The sequence below is a fragment of the Chiloscyllium punctatum genome, chromosome 25, assembly GCF_047496795.1.
Source record: "Chiloscyllium punctatum isolate Juve2018m chromosome 25, sChiPun1.3, whole genome shotgun sequence".
Classification (NCBI taxonomy): domain Eukaryota; kingdom Metazoa; phylum Chordata; class Chondrichthyes; order Orectolobiformes; family Hemiscylliidae; genus Chiloscyllium; species Chiloscyllium punctatum.
This window is the reverse complement of record NC_092763.1, coordinates 70,897,336-70,918,450: the sequence shown is the minus strand read 5'-3', so window position 1 is coordinate 70,918,450 and position 21,115 is coordinate 70,897,336. Positions and strand designations below refer to the sequence as shown.

Genomic DNA, 21,115 nt, shown 5'->3' with positions numbered 1-21,115 from the left:
GATAGAGGGCGCTGTAGTGTAGGCTTTTTCTTTTTCCCCAGTATAGAGGGCTCTCTTTTTTGGTTTCAGATTCCAGCATCCGCAGTAATTTGCTTTTATAGAGGGCGCTGTAGTATGTGATTCTCCTGGTCCTCCAGGGTAGAGGGCGCTGTAATGTACGCTTTTCCTGCTCCTCCAGAATCGAGGGCGGTGTAGTGTGCGCTTTTCCTGGTTTTCCAGTATAGACGGCGCTGTAGTGTGCGCTTTTCCTGATCCTCCAGGGTAGAGGACGCTGTAGTGTGTGTTTTTCCTGGTCCTCCAGTATAGAGGATGCTGTAGTGTGTGCTTTTCCTGGTCCTCCAGTATAGAGGACGCTGTAGTGTGCGCTTTTCCTGGTCCTCCAGTATAGAAGACGCTGTAGTGTGCGCTTTTCCTGGTCCTCCCGGGTAGAGGACGCTGTAGTGTGCGCTTTTCCTGGTCCTCCAGGGTAGAGGACGCTGTAGTGTGCGCTTTTCCTGGTCCTCCAGTATAGAAGACGCTGTAGTGTGCGCTTTTCCTGGTCCTCCAGTATAGAGGACGCTGTAGTGTGCGCTTTTCCTGGTCCTCCAGTATAGAAGACGCTGTAGTGTGCGCTTTTCCTGGTCCTCCAGGGTAGAGGACGCTGTAGTGTGCGCTTTTCCTGGTCCTCCAGTATAGAGGACGCTGTAGTGTGCGCTTTTCCTGGTCCTCCAGTATAGAGGACGCTGTAGTGTGCGCTTTTCCCGGTCCTCCAGGGTAGAGGACGCTGTAGTGTGCGCTTTTCCCGGTCCTCCAGGGTAGAGGACGCTGTAGTGTGCGCTTTTCCCGGTCCTCCAGGGTAGGGGGAGCGGTCGTCGCTCTGCCTCTGGTTCAGTTCAGTCTAGCGGCTGTAAGATGGCAGACGAAGCGGTGCAGAGTTCAGTGGGGCCCGGGGTTTTGCAGGAGATCTTTACCAGCCCTTTGAATGTGAGTCTGCTGTTCCTGTGCCTGTTCCTCTTGTATAAGATCGTGCGCGGGGACCGGCCTCCCGAGGGCGAGCCAGCGGATCGCCAGGAGGAGCTGCCCCGGCTCCGAAGAGACTTCACTCCGGCCGAGATGCGGGACTATGACGGCGACAAAAACCCGCGAATCCTCATCGCCGTCAATGGCAAAGTCTTCGATGTGAGCAAAGGAAAGAAATTCTACGGACACGGTACAGACCCGAGTCCCGAGTGACCGCGGCCGGAGCGAGGCGGTTTTGTGAAGATTTAATCCATTTCCCCCCCCACCCCCCGCCCCCCTCCCCCCCCTCCCCCCGCCCGCCCCCCCCCCGCCCCCCCCTCCCCCCCCCTCCCCCCCCCGCCCCCCCCTCCCCGCCCCCCCCTCCCCGCCCCCCCCTCCCCCCATCTCCCCCCGCCCCCCCCACCCCCCCACCCCCCCCGCCCCCCCCACCCCCCCCACCCCCCCCACCCCCCCCCACCCCCCCCACCCCCCCCACCCCCCATCTCCCCATCTCCCCCCGCCCCCCATCTCCCCCCGCCCCCCACCCCAATCTCCACACCCCCCCGCTCCCATCTCCCCACCTCCCCACCCCCACCTCCCCAACCCCACGCCATCTCCCAAACCCCCCACTACCCCCTGCCCCCATCTCCCCACCCCCTGCCACCAACTCCCCAGCCCCCACCCCGCCGCCCCCCAGCGCCTATCTCTCCTGCCCCCGCCCCTCCGCCCCCCCGCCCCCCCTGCCCCCAGCCCCCCCTGCCCCCAGCCCCCATCTCCCCATCTCCCCATCCCCCCTGCCCCCTAGCCCCCATTTCCCCACCCCCCCTGCACCCCCATCTCCCCACCCTCCCTGCCCCCCCGCCCCCATCTCCCCACCCCCCGCCCCCATCTCCCCACCCCCCCTGCCCCCCAGCCCCCATCTCCCCACCCCCCCTGCCCCCCAGCCCCCATCTCCCCACCCCCCCTGCCCCCCAGCCCCCATCTCCCCACCCCCCCTGCCCCCCAGCCCCCATCTCCCCACCCCCCCTGCCCCCCAGCCCCCATCTCCCCACCCCCCCTGCCCCCCAGCCCCCATCTCCCCACCCCCCCTGCCCCCCAGCCCCCATCTCCCCACCCCCCCTGCCCCCCAGCCCCCATCTCCCCACCCCCCATCTCCCCACCCCCCCTGCCCCCCAGCCCCCATCTCCCCACCCCCCCTGCCCCCCAGCCCCCATCTCCCCAGCCCCCCATCTCCCCAGCCCCCATCTCCCCAGCCCCCCTGCCCCCCAGCCCCCATCTCCCCAGCCCCCATCTCCCCAGCCCCCATCTCCCCACCCCCCCTGCCCCCCAGCCCCCATCTCCCCACCCCCCCTGCCCCCCAGCCCCCATCTCCCCACCCCCCCCTGCCCCCCAGCCCCCATCTCCCCTGCCCCCCAGCCCCCATCTCCCCTGCCCCCCAGCCCCCATCTCCCCACCCCCCCCCGCCCCCTGCCCCCCAGCCCCCATCTCCCCACCCCCCCCTGCCCCCCAGCCCCCATCTCCCCACCCCCCCTGCCCCCCCGCCCCCATCTCCCCACCCCCCCGCCCCCATCTCCCCACCCCCCCCTGCCCCCCAGCCCCCATCTCCCCAGCCCCCATCTCCCCACCCCCCCTGCCCCCATCTCCACACCCCCCCTGCCCCCATCTCCCCACCCCCCCCTGCCCCCCAGCCCCCATCTCCCCACCCCCCCTGCCCCCGCCTCCCCCGACCGCCCCCCCGACCCGCCTTCCCCCCCCCCCCGGCCTCCCGCCCCCCCCCCGGCCTCCCGCCCCGCTCCCGCCCCCCCCCCCCCCCGGCCTCCCGCCCCCGCCCCCCCCCCCCCGGCCTCCCGCACCCCCCCCCCCCGGCCTCCTCCCCCGTCCCCCCGGCCCTCGCCCTCCCCCCCGTCCCCGCCCTCCCCCCGTCCCCGCCCTCCCCCCGTCCCCGCCCCGCCCCCCCCGCCCCCGCCCCCCCCGCCCCCGCCCCCCCCGCCCCCGCCCCCCCCGCCCCCCCCGCCCCCGCCCCCCCCGCCCCCCCGCCCCCGCCCCCCCCGTCCCCGCCCCCCCCGTCCCCGCCCCCCCGTCCCCGCCCCCCCGTCCCCGCCCCCCCGTCCCCGCCCCCCCGTCCCCGCCCCCCCCGTCCCCCGCCTCACCCACCCTCACTCACCCTCCCTGCCCCCCCCGTCCCCCTGTCCCCGCCCCCCCGTCCCCCTGTCCCCGCCCACCCTCCCTGTCCCCGCCCACCCTCCCTCCCACCCTCCCTCCCCCCACCCTCCCTCCCTCCCCCCCTCCCTCCCCCCACCCTCCCTCCCTCCCCCCCTCCCCCCCGCCCCCCGCCCACCCTCCCTCCCTCCGCCCCGCCCCCGCCCCCGCCCCCCCTCCCTCCCTCCCCCCCGCCCCCGCCCACCCTCCCTCCCTCCCCCCCCGCCCCCGCCCACCCTCCCTCCCGCCCCCGCCCACCCTCCCTCCCTCCCCCCCGCCCCCGCCCACCCTCCCTCCCTCCCCCCCGCCCCCGCCCACCCTCCCTCCCTCCCCCCCGCCCCCCGCCCACCCTCCCTCCCGCCCCCGCCCACCCTCCCTCCCTCCCCCCCCGCCCCCGCCCACCCTCCCTCCCTCCCCCCCGCCCCCGCCCACCCTCCCTCCCTCCCTCCCCCCCGCCCCCGCCCACCCTCCCTCCCTCCCTCCCTCCCCCCCCGCCCCCGCCCACCCTCCCTCCCTCCCCCCCGCCCCCGCCCACCCTCCCTCCCTCCCCCCCGCCCCCGCCCACCCTCCCTCCCTCCCTCCCGCCCCCGCCCACCCTCCCTCCCGCCCCCGCCCACCCTCCCTCCCGCCCCCGCCCACCCTCCCTCCCTCCCCCCCGCCCCCGCCCACCCTCCCTCCCTCCCCCCCCGCCCCCGCCCACCCTCCCTCCCTCCCCCCCCGCCCCCGCCCACCCTCCCTCCCTCCCCCCCGCCCACCCTCCCCCCCGCCCACCCTCCCTCCCCCCCGCCCCCGCCCACCCTCCCTCCCTCCCCCCCGCCCCCGCCCACCCTCCCTCCCTCCCCCCCGCCCCCGCCCACCCTCCCTCCCTCCCCCCCGCCCCCGCCCACCCTCCCTCCCTCCCCCCCCGCCCCCGCCCACCCTCCCTCCCTCCCCCCCGCCCCCGCCCACCCTCCCTCCCTCCCCCCCGCCCCCGCCCACCCTCCCTCCCTCCCTCCCTCCCCCGCCCACCCTCCCTCCCTCCCCCGCCCACCCTCCCTCCCTCCCCCCCGCCCCCGCCCACCCTCCCTCCCTCCCCCCCGCCCCCGCCCACCCTCCCTCCCTCCCCCCCGCCCCCGCCCACCCTCCCTCCCTCCCTCCCCCCCGCCCCCGCCCACCCTCCCTCCCTCCCCCCCTCCCTCCCCCCCGCCCCCCCTCCCTCCCCCCCGCCCCCGCCCACCCACCCTCCCTCCCTCCCCCCCGCCCCCGCCCACCCACCCTCCCTCCCTCCCCCCCGCCCCCGCCCACCCACCCTCCCTCCCTCCCCCCCGCCCCCGCCCACCCACCCTCCCTCCCTCCCCCCCGCCCCCGCCCACCCTCCCTCCCTCCCCCCCGCCCCCGCCCACCCTCCCTCCCTCCCCCCCGCCCCCGCCCACCCTCCCTCCCTCCCCCCCGCCCCCGCCCACCCTCCCTCCCTCCCCCCCCTCCCTCCCTCCCCCCCTCCCTCCCTCCCCCCCTCCCTCCCTCCCCCCCGCCCCCGCCCACCCTCCCTCCCTCCCCCCCGCCCCCGCCCACCCTCCCTCCCTCCCCCCCGCCCCCGCCCACCCTCCCTCCCTCCCCCCCGCCCCCGCCCACCCTCCCTCCCTCCCCCCCGCCCCCGCCCACCCTCCCTCCCTCCCCCCCCGCCCCCGCCCACCCTCCCTCCCTCCCCCCCGCCCCCCCCTCCCCCCCGCCCCCGCCCACCCTCCCTCCCTCCCCCCCGCCCCCGCCCACCCTCCCTCCCTCCCCCCCGCCCCCGCCCACCCTCCCTCCCTCCCCCCCGCCCCCGCCCACCCTCCCTCCCTCCCCCCCGCCCCCGCCCACCCTCCCTCCCTCCCCCCCGCCCCCGCCCACCCTCCCTCCCTCCCCCCCGCCCCCGCCCACCCTCCCTCCCTCCCCCCCGCCCCCGCCCACCCTCCCTCCCTCCCCCCCCCCGCCCACCCTCCCTCCCTCCCCCCCGCCCCCGCCCACCCTCCCTCCCTCCCCCCCGCCCCCGCCCACCCTCCCTCCCTCCCCCCCGCCCCCGCCCACCCTCCCTCCCTCCCCCCCGCCCCCGCCCACCCTCCCTCCCTCCCCCCCTCCCCCCCGCCCCCGCCCACCCTCCCTCCCTCCCCCCCGCCCCCGCCCACCCTCCCTCCCTCCCCCCCGCCCCCGCCCACCCTCCCTCCCTCCCCCCCGCCCCCGCCCACCCTCCCTCCCTCCCCCCCGCCCCCGCCCACCCTCCCTCCCTCCCTCCCTCCCCCCCGCCCCCGCCCACCCTCCCTCCCTCCCCCCCGCCCCCGCCCACCCTCCCTCCCTCCCCCCCGCCCCCGCCCACCCTCCCTCCCTCCCCCCCGCCCCCGCCCACCCTCCCTCCCTCCCCCCCGCCCCCGCCCACCCTCCCTCCCTCCCCCCCGCCCCCGCCCACCCTCCCTCCCTCCCCCCCGCCCCCGCCCACCCTCCCTCCCTCCCCCCCGCCCCCGCCCACCCTCCCTCCCTCCCCCCCGCCCCCGCCCTCCCTCCCTCCCTCCCCCCCCGCCCCCGCCCACCCTCCCTCCCTCCCTCCCCCCCGCCCCCGCCCACCCTCCCTCCCTCCCTCCCCCCCGCCCCCGCCCACCCTCCCTCCCTCCCTCCCCCCCGCCCCCGCCCACCCTCCCTCCCTCCCCCCCGCCCCCGCCCACCCTCCCTCCCTCCCCCCCGCCCCCGCCCACCCTCCCTCCCCCCCGCCCCCGCCCACCCTCCCTCCCTCCCCCCCGCCCCCGCCCACCCTCCCTCCCTCCCCCCCCGCCCCCGCCCACCCTCCCTCCCTCCCTCCCTCCCCCCCGCCCCCGCCCACCCTCCCTCCCTCCCCCCCGCCCCCGCCCACCCTCCCTCCCTCCCCCCCGCCCCCGCCCACCCTCCCTCCCTCCCCCCCGCCCCCGCCCACCCTCCCTCCCTCCCCCCCCGCCCCCGCCCACCCTCCCTCCCTCCCCCCCGCCCCCGCCCACCCTCCCTCCCTCCCCCCCGCCCCCGCCCACCCTCCCTCCCTCCCCCCCGCCCCCGCCCACCCTCCCTCCCTCCCCCCCGCCCCCGCCCACCCTCCCTCCCTCCCCCCCCGCCCCCGCCCACCCTCCCTCCCTCCCCCCCGCCCCCGCCCACCCTCCCACCCTCCCCCCCGCCCCCGCCCACCCTCCCACCCTCCCTCCCGCCCCCGCCCACCCTCCCTCCCGCCCCCGCCCACCCTCCCCCCCGCCCCCGCCCACCCTCCCTCCCTCCCCCCCGCCCCCGCCCACCCTCCCTCCCTCCCTCCCCCCCGCCCCCGCCCACCCTCCCTCCCTCCCCCCCGCCCACCCTCCCTCCCTCCCCCCCGCCCCCGCCCGCCCTCCCTCCCTCCCCCTCCCTCCCCCCCGCCCGCCCTCCCTCCCTCCCCCCCCGCCCCCGCCCGCCCTCCCTCCCTCCCCCCCGCCCCCGCCCGCCCTCCCTCCCTCCCCCCCCGCCCCCGCCCGCCCACCCTCCCTCCCCCCCCGCCCCCGCCCGCCCACCCTCCCTCCCTCCCCCCCGCCCCCGCCCGCCCTCCCTCCCTCCCTCCCCCCCGCCCCCGCCCGCCCTCCCTCCCTCCCTCCCCCCCCGCCCCCCGCCCGCCCTCCCTCCCTCCCTCCCTCCCTCCCCCCCGCCCCCGCCCGCCCTCCCTCCCTCCCTCCCTCCCCCCCGCCCCCGCCCGCCCTCCCTCCCTCCCTCCCCCCCCGCCCCCGCCCGCCCTCCCTCCCTCCCTCCCCCCCGCCCCCGCCCGCCCTCCCTCCCTCCCTCCCCCCCGCCCCCGCCCGCCCTCCCTCCCTCCCTCCCCCCCCCCGCCCTCCCTCCCTCCCTCCCTCCCTCCCCCCCCCGCCCTCCCTCCCTCCCTCCCCCCCTCCCCACCCACCCTCCCTCCCCGCCCACCCTCTCCCCCTCCCCGCCCCCCCTCCCTCCCTCCCCCCCCTCCCTCCCCCCCTCCCCCCCCCCCCTACCCTGCCCCTCCCCCCGCCCCCGCCCCCCCCTCCCCTGCCCCTCCCCCCGCCCCCGCCCCCCCCTCCCCTGCCCCTCCCCCCGCCCCCGCGCCCCCCCCTCCCCCCTGCCCCGGCCCCCCCCCCTCCCCTGCCCCTGCCCCCGCCCCCCCCCCCTCCCCTGCCCCCGCCCCCCCCCTCCCCTGCCCCCGCCCCCCCCCTCCCCTGCCCCCGCCCCCCCCCTCCCCTGTCCCTGCCCCCCTCCCCTGTCCCTGCCCCCCTCCCCCCATGTCCCTGCCCCCCCTCCCCCCATGTCCCTGCCCCCCTCCCCCCATGTCCCTGCCCCCCTCCCCCCATGTCCCTGCCCCCCGCCTCCCCTGTCCAACCCCACACCCCACGTTCACCAGCACCTCCTTCACCTTCACCCAGCTTTCTCAGCTTCCATTCCCCCCCACACCCCTCCCATTTATCTCTTAACCCCGACCCACAAATCTCGTTCCTGATGAAGGGCTTATGCCCGAAACATTGATTCTCCTGTTCCTCTGATGCTGCCTGACCTACTGTGCTTTTCCAGCAACACACTCTCGACTTTTAAGAGCAGTCGTTTGTTATTTCAGAATTCATTCCAACTTTTTGGCAAGTATGTGGAATTGAAGGTGATAGTTGACAGTTACTCTCAGGATGGTATCTTTTGGAAAACCACATTTAATAGTAGATTTCTCAAAGAGCGGGGTGTAACATGAACTTGGTATGTCTTTGACTGTGGTTTGAGTTTCATTAAACATTAAACTGTGAATTGCAAAATGTCATCTGATCTTCGATTATCTGCTGCTGTTTGTACAGGATCTGACAGTCTCTCAATTCCTGATAAACATGCATCTGTAAATGACTCCTTCACCAAACACAAACACGTCAGTGCTTGAAAATAATGCTATAACCCAGTTCAGTTAATTTTCTCCTGTAACTTTTTAATGAATAGTTCTCTGTGACTAGAAAATGCTGATAGTTTTGTGCGTTGAAGAGAATTACTGTCTTGTTGTTGGTGCTAATTTTGGATATTGAATCATTTACTGACTATTCAGGCAATGGCTAAGAATTAATCCTGACTTGTAAACAGGACTCAGAACAGCTCAATTGATTGTCTTATAAAATTTATGGCTGCATTCCACTTAATTTCAAGGTGCTTTGAAGATGTGTTTTTTTTTGTTGCACGCACCTTTATGGTAGTGAAGTATTTTGACCTACTTCTGACTGAAATAATACAAACAGGCTGGGTGGAAGCTTTCTTTGTTTAATCTGTGTTGATATGCCTAAACATGCTTAGGTACGATTTCAGATAGTGAGGTGTGGCAGTCATAGTAATCAAGCACACTAAAATGTCAGCTAGAACAGTCAGCAAAGATGTCATCCACTTAAAAATAATAGTTAGGTCCAACTTCTGGATGCGATCAATTTATTCCTACATGCGTTAGGACTATTATAGCCTCTCTTGCATCTCTATTATAGCCTCTCTTGCATGCCTCAGATCTAGAAATGTCCTTCTGTAGTTTTGGCTACATAATGTCACGATCTTGAGCTGCAAAGAAAGCAAGTGGCCAACTTTCAAGAACATCCTTTATCCCCTCCACCGCGTCCTGATTGATGTCCTTGTGATGTTTTCATTTGGTATTTGGCTGTGTTTCCTTTGCCTTACTTGTTATCTCCACCCAAGGTTCTATGAGTTATGTCCCTTTCAGAGTGTACATACCTCATGAGCGGGTCTTGTGGCATAGCTGTAGTGTCCCTAACTCTAGACCAGCTGATCAGAGTTCAAGTCCTACCCATAATATATTTGAGCAGGCTAATTAAAATACTTGTATTCTTCATGGTTTTTTATTATGATAGCAATTTTGTAGTTCTCCTTCTGACCACTCGATCCCCTCCGAAGGGAGTGTTTGATCTCTACTATTCCTTGGTCATTGGTTATTGGAAAATGTACATAATAGTGACTGAGGCAATGAAGTATCTTTGTAAAAGTAAAACCCCAGTTGAATTTCTTTTGACATGTTGCAACATCGAACTTTGTGGTTTAGCTCTTTTAGAAGATTGTAAAGTAGAATTAACCCAGTGAACAACAAATTTGGTGTGATATCAGGAAGGCTGTGAGAAATTGATCCAACTGGAATATAGTCTAGTGAAGGTGAAAACCAGAATTGTTTTCTAAGGAGAAAATGCCAAGTGTGGATACAGTTGGATGCTGTGATGTGTGTATTTTCGGGCCATTTGTGATAAATAGGGCAAAGGTAAATTGACAGGATTTACTGCCTTGAATAGCTCAAAGTTATCTTGACAATAATCTTGCTTTCAATGTTTAATAAACACAGATGTATCTACTCAGTACTCTCAAATCAGTGTTCCAACTTTAGGCATTAAGGAGCCTTGATGGATCTCTGTGTAGCCTTGAGTGTGTGATTTGTTTTGTGCTGGTGAGAAGAACTGGACAAAGTAGTCCAGGAGAGATCAGGCAAGCATTTTTTTTACATAGTTTGTTCTTTCATATATTTAATCTTTAATTGTATAGAATTGCACATTGATTTGTTCAAACTCCCTCTTCCACCCCACCCTGTCAAGTCTGGGGATATGAAGTCCAATTGTATCCTCAATTCTGATCAAGCTGAGATGCAGCAGATACTGAGGGTTGAAAATGAGGTCATTTTGGTTATTTAATATTGTACTATGCAAAAACCACCTATTGATTAATCAGCATCTTTAAAATAAAATCAATTTTCCTTCCTTTGAGTTATTTTTGATATTAAACTAGAAGGACAACTGATAAAAACTGAAAAGCATCCTTCTTGCCAAAGAGTGGAATGGGTGGGATTAGAGTGGTCTGCCTTGCAGCAGGCTGGCCTGTTCCTTCCTTCCTGCTGCTAATGCTTTTATTATCAAGTGTCCAAGCTGTCTCAGCAGGAGCTCCACCATAAATACACAGTGCTTTGTTAAAAATAGCTGAACGTCTTGAATACTGTTAGACTATCTATTGCAGTTCAATGCCCCAAACTTCGTTGAGCAGTAGTGCTTTTATATTTCCTTAGAGCGAATGTTTTATAAGGGGAATAAATAAAGTGAAAATACATTTTAGCAAAAATATGTCTGAGGACATGCGAATATACGCATTGCATTGTGGTGATGAATGCTCTGTGTTTAGCTAAAGACACTGTGGGTCTGTTCGACTCCTCCATTGTTTAATGTTTGTGTTTTACACTGATTCATTCCGTTCAGTTGTTTAATTTTATTTTATGATGTGGAGATGCTAGTGTTAGACTGGGGTGGACAAAGTTGAAAATCACACAACACCAGGTTGTAAGTACAGCAGGTTTATTTGGAAGTACAAGCTTTTGGAGCGCTGCTCCTTCAGGTAGCTGTGGGAGCAGCACCCCGAAAGCTTGTACTTCCAAATAAACCTGTTGGATTGTCATCTGGTGCTGTGTGATTTCTAATTTTAAGCTTTCTATTTCTTGAAATGTGTTTCATATTCTTTCATATTTCTGAATGGTTCAGCTGCCAGGATTACTCTGGTGAGTTGGACTTTGGCCCTCCTCCCAAGTACTGGGCTTTTATTGAGATCTAGTTTGCCCAAAGACCTAATCTGGTGCTTTTTAGATCACTTCATTATCCATTGATATATACTGGCATTGAGTAATTCAACTATTACTGCTTCTTGGAAGATCATCTCCAATTTAAAAAAAATGCCATTGCTGATTTGTGTTCTCTTCCCCTCCATTTGTCCAATAAGTTACCAGAAGTAAATATCATTGGGCTGGGGCATGGTTAGCTGTAACAGTCAGACTGGTCTTTCTATCATGCCCATGTCTGGTGGCTGGTAGTGGAAATGGGAGGTTGTGATCAAACACTCATTTATAGTCTGATGGGTAAACCAAAAAAATCTCTATTTTCAAACAAGGCTGATAATCCAGAGCTGTCCGGATGGATAACTATTGTTGCAAAGTATAATGGACAGAAACAAAACATTCAGTCCTTCCACTGACACTCAGCAGCAGTGTGTGCTATCTGTAAAATGCACAGCAAAAATTCAACAAAGATCCTTAGATGGCTCCTTCCAAACCCACAACCACTTCCATCTAGATGGACACGGGCAGCAGTTATACCACCAAAGGAATAACGCCACCTGCAAGTTCCCCTCCAAGCCATTCATTGTCCTGACTTGGAAAGGTATCACCATTCCTTCACTGTTGCTCCTAGAATTTCACCCTTAGAGCATTGCGGGCCAGCTTACAGCTTGTGGACAACAGTTCCAGAAGGCAGCTCACAGTACCATCTTCTCAAGGGCAGCTAAGGACAGCTAATTAATGCTGGCCAGACAGTGACACCCATGTCCCATGAGTGAATAAAAAAAGTTAACAGACACTACCATCTGAAAGAGACAGTCTTGGGTGGAGATAGAATTCAAGTACAAAGCAGATAAAAACTTAGTTCCCTTATGATTTTTTCCTACCAAATGTAACATCACATAACCTAATCCGTAATGCAGCACAAGTGACAAAGTACTGTGATGAAATGCTGAGAGATTTGATTTGACTGTTTAATGAGATAGACTAAACATTTCTAATAAAGCAGATGGCATGTTAGCCATTTCCATGTTAATGTCTCAGCATAATTTCAGGGTCAAGGATTAGAAAGTTTGAATTGCAGTCGAACATCTCTTATCCTCCCGGCTCAATTATTATTCATATGTAAACGTGTGGAGCTTTGTTTCTTTATGACTCTCAAATTTTATATTGTTTAGTTGATTTCTCTTCAAATCCTGTAAACTGAAAAGGAACTGTACAGCTTCTAATCCAGCACAGTTAAGCTCAGTTTAATTGCCATGTAGTATGTCTTTGTTTTCTGTGAGATAATTTCTCCCATGTCCCTGTATCTTTTTAAAGAAAAGAATTGTTAGGGAGGTGAAACTTCAGTTGAAGGTCATTATTGCATTAATAAACTACTGTTTTCCCTTAGAGGGTCCTTATGGCATATTTGCTGGAAGAGATGCATCAAGAGGCCTTGCTACATTCTGCCTGGATAAGGAGGCATTGAAGGACGAATATGATGACTTGTCTGATCTTAATGCGATGCAGCTGGAAAGTCTTCAGGAGTGGGAGATGCAATTCACTCGTAAGTATTGTATGATAATGGATGTCTGAACTTCCATTTGTATTGTCTGGGCCAAGAGAGATTAATCTCTTGTATAAAATTCATGGAAATGCAGTAAAGAGGAAGAATCTCAGACTGAATTATCCTTTGCTGTTATCCAACTGTACAAATATGTGTACAAAACCTCTTCATAATATTTTCTCCCACCACAGTATTTTTTTAAAAAGTCATTTGTTGACACATACCATCAATACAGAGTCAAATGCGAAATTGTCAGCTTGCTATTAAATCCTTTTTGATCTACTGTGCTTAATACTGTGGAATCTTATTCATAGAGGTTTGCTATCAGTTAGTACTTCCTGTCATATTAGTTGATTCCCCTGCCTGCGGTGGTTTATTGAGGAAGACACAAATGTTATGTTCATCTATCACAGAGGAAACAAATGTACAAAAAATTTACATTTTGGATACTAAATAATTGAAGGGATTTGGGGATAGCGTAAGAAAGTGAAGCTAAGGTGACTGATCATTATTAAGTGGTAAAAAGGGCTTGAGGGGCTGGTTGAACGACTCCTGCTCCTGTTTCTTATGTTCTCATATGTAGCAGAATTATGTATTCAGCTTGGATAAATACCAAGTGGTGAAATTGCTACATTCCAGAATAGTCTGAATTTTAATTTATGCCTGGGTTTCTTAGACGTCCTATTACACCTCTAAGGGGTAGAATCCACTTGAAGATGGAAGTCTGGGTACAGCAAAGATTTAAAAGCCTGTACCACAGAAAAGATTAGGAAGCAAATCACAATCATAATTCATCTCTAATGACTAATGTTCTTCTGTGAACTTCAAAAAAGCAGATTGGAAATGTTTACAGCTTCTAATACAAACAAATAATGTATGTTTTGTTTTCATGTAGCTGTGTAATTCCCGATACATTGTGGGGTATACTTGCACTTGAATGTTCTGACTGGAGAAAAGTGCTTTGCAGCTCATTGCAGTAACATAAGCTTTTACCAACAAGTTTTACTGATACTAACTCATTTGTGGAAATGGACCCACTAGCCTTTCAGGTTTGCTCTGAAACTTGATAAGCCTATTGTGTTAGTAACATTGATGCTTGGTTTCTCAGTCTGTCTTCAAAGTTCTTCCAAGGCCTCCATAGAAATTACAATCACGTATTTTACTCCATCTTAAATATTGGCAAGGTTTCAGCTTCAGTCACTAACAGTGATAACGTGAACCTTGATTAATCTTTGCTGAGCCAGAAGGTGGAGGCTTTGAGTTGTCAGTTAGACAGTCCTGCTGAGTGAAGAATGGAGTCTTATTCTGACAACCATGATTCTGCTGTTCATTGGGTGTGATAGGCTCTTGCTCATTGTTTGGAATGTATGAATCTATAAAATCACTTTTGTCAATAACAACTGACTACCCTATGGGTTAATATAAATCTGGGTACTGTTACAGTCCCAGATGAAAATGCTATATTTTGGTATTATATCTTTTATTTAAAGTGACTAAGCTTGAGATTCCAGGTGCAAACTAAGAGAATAAAGTCTTGTGCTCAATTATGTTGGGAAATAATCTCAGGAGTCTTAGGTGCAGGTTATCAAACATGTTTATTGAGCCAACGTTGATAGAGTTTAGCCCAGAAAAGATTGAGAGGTAGCACTCTAATTGAACGAAAATTCATCAGATATTTCTACATTGTAAGTCACATAAGACCATAAGACATAGGAGTGGAAGTAAGGCCATTCGGCCCATCGAGTCCACTCCGCCATTCAATCATGGCTGATGCGCATTTCAGCTCCACTTGCCAGCGTTCTCCCCGTAGCCCTTAATTCCTCTAGACAACAAGAACCTATCAATCTCGGCCTTGAAGACATTTAGCGTCCCGGCTTCCACTGCACTCCGTGGCAATGAATTCCACAGGCCCACCACTCTCTGGCTGAAGAAATGTCTCCGCATTTCCGTTCTGAAATGACCCCCTCTAATTCTAAGGCTGTGTCCACGGGTCCTAGTCTCCTCGCCTAACAGAAACAATTTTCTAGCATCCACCTTTTCAAAGCCATGTATTATTTTGTACGTCTCTATTAGATCTCCCCTTAATCTTCTAAACTCCAACGAATACAATCCCAGTATCCTCAGCCGTTCCTCATATGCTAGACCTGTCATTCCAGGGATCATCCGTGTGAATCTCCGCTGGACACGTTCCAGTGCCAGTATGTCCTTCCTGAGGTGTGGGGACCAAAACTGGACACAGTACTCCAAATGGGGCCTAACCAGAGCTTTATAAAGTCTTAGTAGTACATCTCTGCTTTTATATTCCAACCCTCTTGAGATAAGAGACAACATTGCATTCGCTTTCTTAATCACAGACTCAACCTGCATGTTTACCTTTAGAGAATCCTCGACTAGCACTCCCAGATCCCTTTGTGCTTTGGCTTTATTAAGTTTCTCACCATTTAGAAAGTAGTCCATTCCTATATTCTTTTTGCCAAAGTGCAAGACCTCGCACTTGCTCACGTTAAATTCCATCAGCCATTTCCTGGACCACTCTCCCAACCTGTCTAGATCCTTCTGTAGCCTCCCCACTTCCTCAGTACTACCTGCCTGTCTACCTAACTTTGTATCATCGGCAAACTTCGCTAGAATGCCCCCGGTTCCCTCATCCAAATCATTAATATATAATGCGAACAGCTGTGGCCCCAGCACCGAACCCTGCGGGACACCGCTCGTCACCGGCTGCCATTCTGAAAAAGAACCTTTTATCCCAACTCTCTGCCTTCTGTTAGTAGCCAATCCTCAATCCATCCCAGCAGCTCACCTCGAACACCATGGGCCCTCACCTTGCTCAGCAGTCTCCCGTGTGGGACCTTATCAAAGGCCTTTTGAAAGTCCAGATAGACCACATCCACTGGGTTCCCCTGGTCTAACCTACTTGTTACCTCTTCAAAAAATTCCAACAGGTTTGTCAGGCATGACCTCCCTTTACTAAATCCATGTTGACTTGTTCTAATCAGACTCTGCTCTTCCAAGAATTTAGAAACCTCATCCTTAATGATGGATTCTAGAATTTTACCAACAACCGAGGTTAAGCTGATTGGCCTATAATTTTCCATCTTTTGCCTTGATCCTTTCTTGAACAAGGGGGTTACTACAGCCATCTTCCAATCATCCGGGACCTTTCCTGACTCCAGTGACTCTTGAAAGATCTCAACCAATGCCTCTGCTATTTCCTCAGCAACCTCTCTCAGAACTCTAGGGTGTATCCCATCGGGGCCAGGAGATTTATCAATCTTAAGACTTTTTAACTTTTCTAGCACTATCTCTTTCGTAATGGCAACCATACTCAACTCAGCCCCGTGACACCTTTTAATTTTTGGGATATTACTCATGTCTTCCACTGTGAAAACTGACGCAAAGTACTTGTTAAGTTCTCCTGCTATTTCCTTATCTCCCATCACTAGGCTCCCTGCATCAGTTTGAAGTGGCCCAATGTCTACTTTTGCCTGTCGTTTGTTTCTTATGTACTGAAAGAAACTTTTACTATTATTTCTAATATTACTGGCTAGCCTACCTTCATATTTGATCCTCTCATTTCTTATTACACTCTTTGTTATCCTCTGTTTGCTTTTGTATCCTTCCCAATCTTCTGATTTCCCACTGTTCTTAGCCACTTTATAGGATCTCTCTTTTTCTTTAATACATTTCCTGACTTCCTTTGTCAGCCAAGGTTGTCTAATCCCTCCCCGGTTAATCTTTCTTTTCTTGGGAATGAACCTCTGTACAGTGTCCTCAATTATACCTACAAACTCCTGCCATTTTTGCTCTAGTGTCTTCCCGGTTAGCCTCTGCTTCCAGTCTATTTTAGTCAGTTCCTCTCTCATGCCCTCATAATTACCTTTATTCAACTGTAACACCATTACATCAGATTTCGCCTTCTCCCTTTCAAACTCCAGACTGAACTCTACCATATTATGGTCGCTACTTCCTAAGGGTTCCCTTACTTTAAGATCTTTTATAGAGTCTGGTTCATTGCAAAGCACTAGGTCCAGAATAGCCTGCTCTCTTGTGGGCTCCATGACAAGCTGTTCCAAAAAGCCATCCTGTAAGCATTCCATGAATTCCCTTTCTTTAGATCCACTAGCAACATTATTTACCCAGTCCACCTGCATATTGAAGTCACCCATGATCAATGTAACCTTGCCTTTCTGACATGCCTTCTCTATTTCCCGGTACATGTTGCGTCCCTGGTCCTGACCACTGTTAGGAGGTCTGTACACAACTCCAATTATGGTTTTTTTGCCTTTGTGGTTCCTCAATTCCACCCACACAGACTCCACATCATCCGACGCTATGTCATTCAATACCATAGATTTAATTTTGTTCTTAACTAACAAGGCAACCCCACCCCCTCTGCCCACCTCTCTGTCTTTTCGATAAGTCGAAAAACCATGGAGGTTTAACTGCCAGTCCTGACCCCCCTGTAACCAAGTCTCTGTGATGCCTACTACATCATAATCATTCACTATTATCTGTGCCATTAATTCATCGGCTTTGTTATGAATGCTACGAGCATTCAGGTAAAGTGCCTTAATGCTAACTTCCTTATTAGAGATGTTGTAAGTCATATGTCCTAAGTTATCCTTGCTTTTTTCTGCATTCTCAGTCTGCCTCAATTTTAAATCCGCCTGGAAACATGCTATCCTGCTGCTTATCTTTCCATTTACCTCCATACTCCCTGTCGCTTTCACTTTCCCTTCCCCCCAACTCAGAAGTTTAAAGTCCTACTGACCACCCTATTTATCCTCTAGACAGTACGTTACTCAAATTCCTAAATTGTCTGTATTAGATAAAAGAGGTAAAAACAATAACTGCAGATGCTGGAAAGCAAATACTGGATTAGTGGTGCTGGAAGAGCACAGCAGTTCAAGCAGCATCCAACGAGCAGCGAAATCGACGTTTCGGGCAAAAGCCCTTCACTGATGAAGGGCTTTTGCCCGAAACGTTGATTTCGCTGCTCGTTGGATGCTGCCTGAACTGCTGTGCTCTTCCAGCACCACTAATCCTGTATTAGATAGAAAGCCTTGTTTTTTTTCCACATTCCAAAAGTGGCAAATCAACTGTTATCCTGGTCTCACTGCTCCCTATCTTCCCAGGTTCCATCCCATCTCATTTCCAAAGCCTGTGTTTCATTTCTATCCTTAACTCAATCCTATTGCTTTATCTTGGTGATGGGGTCATTTTCACATTCCATTTCCAACTAAGGCCTCAGTTCAGCCACACAGCATTTTCACAGAAACCCTGCTGCGTCAACATCTGAGCATGTTTATGCAGTTTAACTAACTTTTCTTTTAACCTGACTACTTTATCTAATAAGAATAAATGAAGTTGAATCTTAAATGATTTATATGATTGTTGCCATAGAATCATAAGAGATGTACCACATGGTAACTCAAACTCTCTAACTCATTCAAATCCCAGCTGGAACTTCATGTGAATTTAAAGGTGAAGCCAATTTTCCCCTAATAGTCACAAGCTTCTGTAATTTATAAGAAACACGTTAATCTTTATGTACAGAGTTAGGAAAGTATAGCATGATTATATCATGCATGTAATACACAGACAACTTGTACTCCAAAATCTAGAATTAATGAGGTAAATCTGAGTTAATAGGTGAACTGTGGTCAAACATTTGCACGACACAGCAAGTAATGTGGTTAAGACACATCCCACTAATTTCTTGGAATACCCTAAAATGGAAGCAGTTACTGTGAGTCACAAAAAGTCTTTTAAAAACTCAATCATCTTCACTTGTGAAGATCTAACTTGAAAACTCCTCAAAAGCTGTGTCTTGAGTTGGCTCATGTCCTGATGTTTTGATCTCTTTCTCTGACGCTGCATTCCTATGGATTCTCAAGCAGCTCTCCAGCACAATTCTAGCTCTTTCACAGATAGTTAGCTTCTCAAAGCTGGTAATGCCCTTGGGTTTCTCTTAGCTCCAATACTTTGAAGCTGCATCAAGCAAATACAGTGACGGGCTTCCATCACACTTCCCCATGATGCTGAATTAGCGAACAACTCCTTGGACATTAATTAGGCGCATGCTCCTCACCAGTTTAGCTGTATCGATACACCTTCTCATTGTTGCTCCTCTGTCTCCACTCAGAATCAGTGACTTTCTGCCTTCTCAGTACTTTGGAAATGTTCCCGGGCTCTGACTGCCTGGAGCCTGCTAGCCGCAGTACATCTGTAGCCTCGAGTATCTTCTGTCTGCTTCCGACTGTCAGACAGACCCACAGCATGCCTATTCCTGCTTCCTGTTGTCAGGTTTTCATGCCATCACCCCACACAGGCACATTACTGTCTTTGAAATGGACACCATGATGTCTGAAACACTGGAGCATCTGCAACCTGATCTGCTATGTGCATGCATTGGGACTTCTGAGGCTTGTCAGGAAACAGTGGAAACAAAACCAGCGATGAATTGCAGTAATACATTTCATTGTTTGATAGCCCTTTCAAAACAAAAATTCTCTTGTATTTAAAATCTCTTCTTGTACAGTTATCTAATCTATATCTATTTTGTCCTGATATTTTATGATTCAAATGAACTTAATCTCTGTTGTGAAAGCAAAAGCCACAGAATTTTATTTTTACTAAATTTTCTGTGGACATGTAGTAGTGGAAATGAGTGGTGAGCATTTTGTTCCCTCACACGCACACTCAACTTTGAGTCTTTCCTCATTACATTTTTTCAAAGTGTGTTCGAATACTGTGATAATCATAGCTCTTGGTGTGGTGTTACTAGGATCCAACTCTTGATACTGTGTGTTTGGCATGATCAGTATAGAACAAATTGATTACAAGACTGGATAAAGTAGGGTTATTGTCCTTTTAAGCATGCACCTGTGTATAGTCCATGTTGTGATGTAACAGAGAAATTGAGCGAGCTGAAGGACGTGAGGTTTCACCCTTTGCATGGTAACACACTGCAGTGGTAACTAAAATGTGTGCCAGCATGTTTTTTGAGAGACTTCCTAAGATTGGAATGGTAGTTCAATTGAACTAATGCCTTTTAATAGTTGTTTTCTTTCTTCTCTATCTTTTTCAGAGAAGTACTATTATGTCGGAAAACTCCTGAAACCGGGAGAGGAGCCCACAGAATACACGGATGAAGAAGATACAAAAGATGCAAAAGAGGCTAAAGAATTGATAAAGGAGTGAAGTTCTGCAGTTTGGAGAGATCTATTTTTGTAGAATTGATCAAGCAACAACATTGCATTGAAATTTTTGAGTAAGATTTCTGCGGGGTGGGGAGGGCATGATTATTGCAACTGTTCGGTCTCATTAGTTTGACAGATGTTTTGTGGTGAAGCATGAAGATGTGTGGAGGGAGGTCCATCGTTCTGAGAACAGCACTCAGCTCTGAATATTATAAAACTACAATAACACGACTTGTCCCAGCCAAGGCAGAGCTGCTCAGTCTGATAATCAAGCTACTCCATTCAGTCAGGATAATTTGAACATGTGTAGCCAGTGTTTTCCTTCATTTATTTTATAGGAGAGGGAAAAGGCCTTTGCGCTCTAGAAGCTTGTGGGTGGGACAGCAGGGAAACAAGCATTCAGCTTGACCAGACCAGCTCAACATTTCACATGAGCAAATTGCATTAAACTACATTCCCACAGAGCTAACCCATATTTCACTTAGGTTGGGCTTGTAGCAGTATTTTCGGTTCAGACAGATGTGCATCACAAAACAAATTTACATTGCATATGGATACTGTAGGGTAAGCAGTTAATAACTCTGGTCAATCTTGTTGCTTGCCTCTTGTAAATGTGACAGAGCCCTTAGCAGATGCAATGCCTCAGCAAAAGTATCCAGCAGTAACTGAATGGGAATTTACAAATTCTGAACACTAAATTGATATGGGGGATCAATTCAGTTAAAATCACATTCCCTTTAAAATAATGAGCCTATGAACCAAACTATTTTAATGTGTGTGTTAAATAATTCTAGCAGTAGCCAATAAAAAAAACAAGACGTTTGTTTCTGTAGTTTTTCTAGTTGTTGGAATAAAGTGACCTGTTTCTGTGCCATTGTATAAACTCTTGTACAACAGTCGTCACAAATGGAATGCTGATATGTGACCTCATGAGAGAATTGTGCTTTGTAAAAAAAAATTCAAAATCCTATGTTTGCATTAAATATATTCCTAACCAGATTAAATGTTGTATACTAACAAAATATGGTAAGTCTGTACAATACACATCAGACAATACTGTGCAGCATGTGTTTACTTTTGTTGAAATAAAGAATGTCACTGCTTTGAATTCTAAAATGTACTGATTTACTTGTGCAAAAATTAGAATTGGAGTACAGTTCACAGAATAAGAGATCCTTTGGTACAGATGGCAGATACTCTTAATACACACTAAGGGTACAGCAGTGTCATAGTTGCAGAACTGAACCAGCAACACAGGAATTGAGTTCAAATTCTTAAGGCAAATCATGAAATTTTAGGTACAGAATAATGGTGCACTGTGCCAGGAAATAACTTTAAATTGCTGCATTACTATCAGAAACTCAGCTCATTAAATCTGTATTCTTAAGGAAAGGTCGCTTGCAGTTATTATTAAATCATAGCAAATAGGAGTATAGACCATTTGATATTTTGAGTCTGCTCTGCCATTCACTATGCTTGTGGCTGATCATCTGACCCGATACCCTTTTCCCAGTTTTCCACACTACCCTTTGATCCCCTTAGCCTTAAATGTTACATCAAACGTCTTGAAATCATACAATGTTTGGGCCTCGCCTGCTTTCTATGGTAGTGAATTCCATCGGC

The 21,115-nt window shown here is 54.3% G+C and overlaps 1 protein-coding gene across 1 annotated transcript; it reads left to right on the top strand.

Moving 5' to 3' along the window:
- The first annotated feature begins 834 nt into the window (after positions 1-834).
- Positions 835-20,608, top strand: LOC140496052 (membrane-associated progesterone receptor component 1-like). Its single transcript, XM_072595528.1, has 3 exons — positions 835-1,189; positions 12,132-12,287; positions 19,381-20,608. Exons 1-3 carry the CDS (start codon positions 892-894, stop codon positions 19,491-19,493), a joined length of 567 nt encoding a protein of 188 aa, XP_072451629.1. The 5' UTR covers positions 835-891; the 3' UTR covers positions 19,494-20,608.
- The last annotated feature ends 507 nt before the right edge of the window (positions 20,609-21,115 follow it).

Excerpts from the sequence above, each read along its gene's own strand:
- LOC140496052 (XM_072595528.1), top strand. The coding sequence starts at position 892 with ATGGCAGACGAAGCGGTGCAGAGTTCAGTGGGGCCCGGGGTTTTGCAG. Across the intron at positions 1,190-12,131 it reads AAAGAAATTCTACGGACACG|AGGGTCCTTATGGCATATTT; the intron begins GTACAGACCCGA and ends GTTTTCCCTTAG. Across the intron at positions 12,288-19,380 it reads GTGGGAGATGCAATTCACTC|AGAAGTACTATTATGTCGGA; the intron begins GTAAGTATTGTA and ends TATCTTTTTCAG.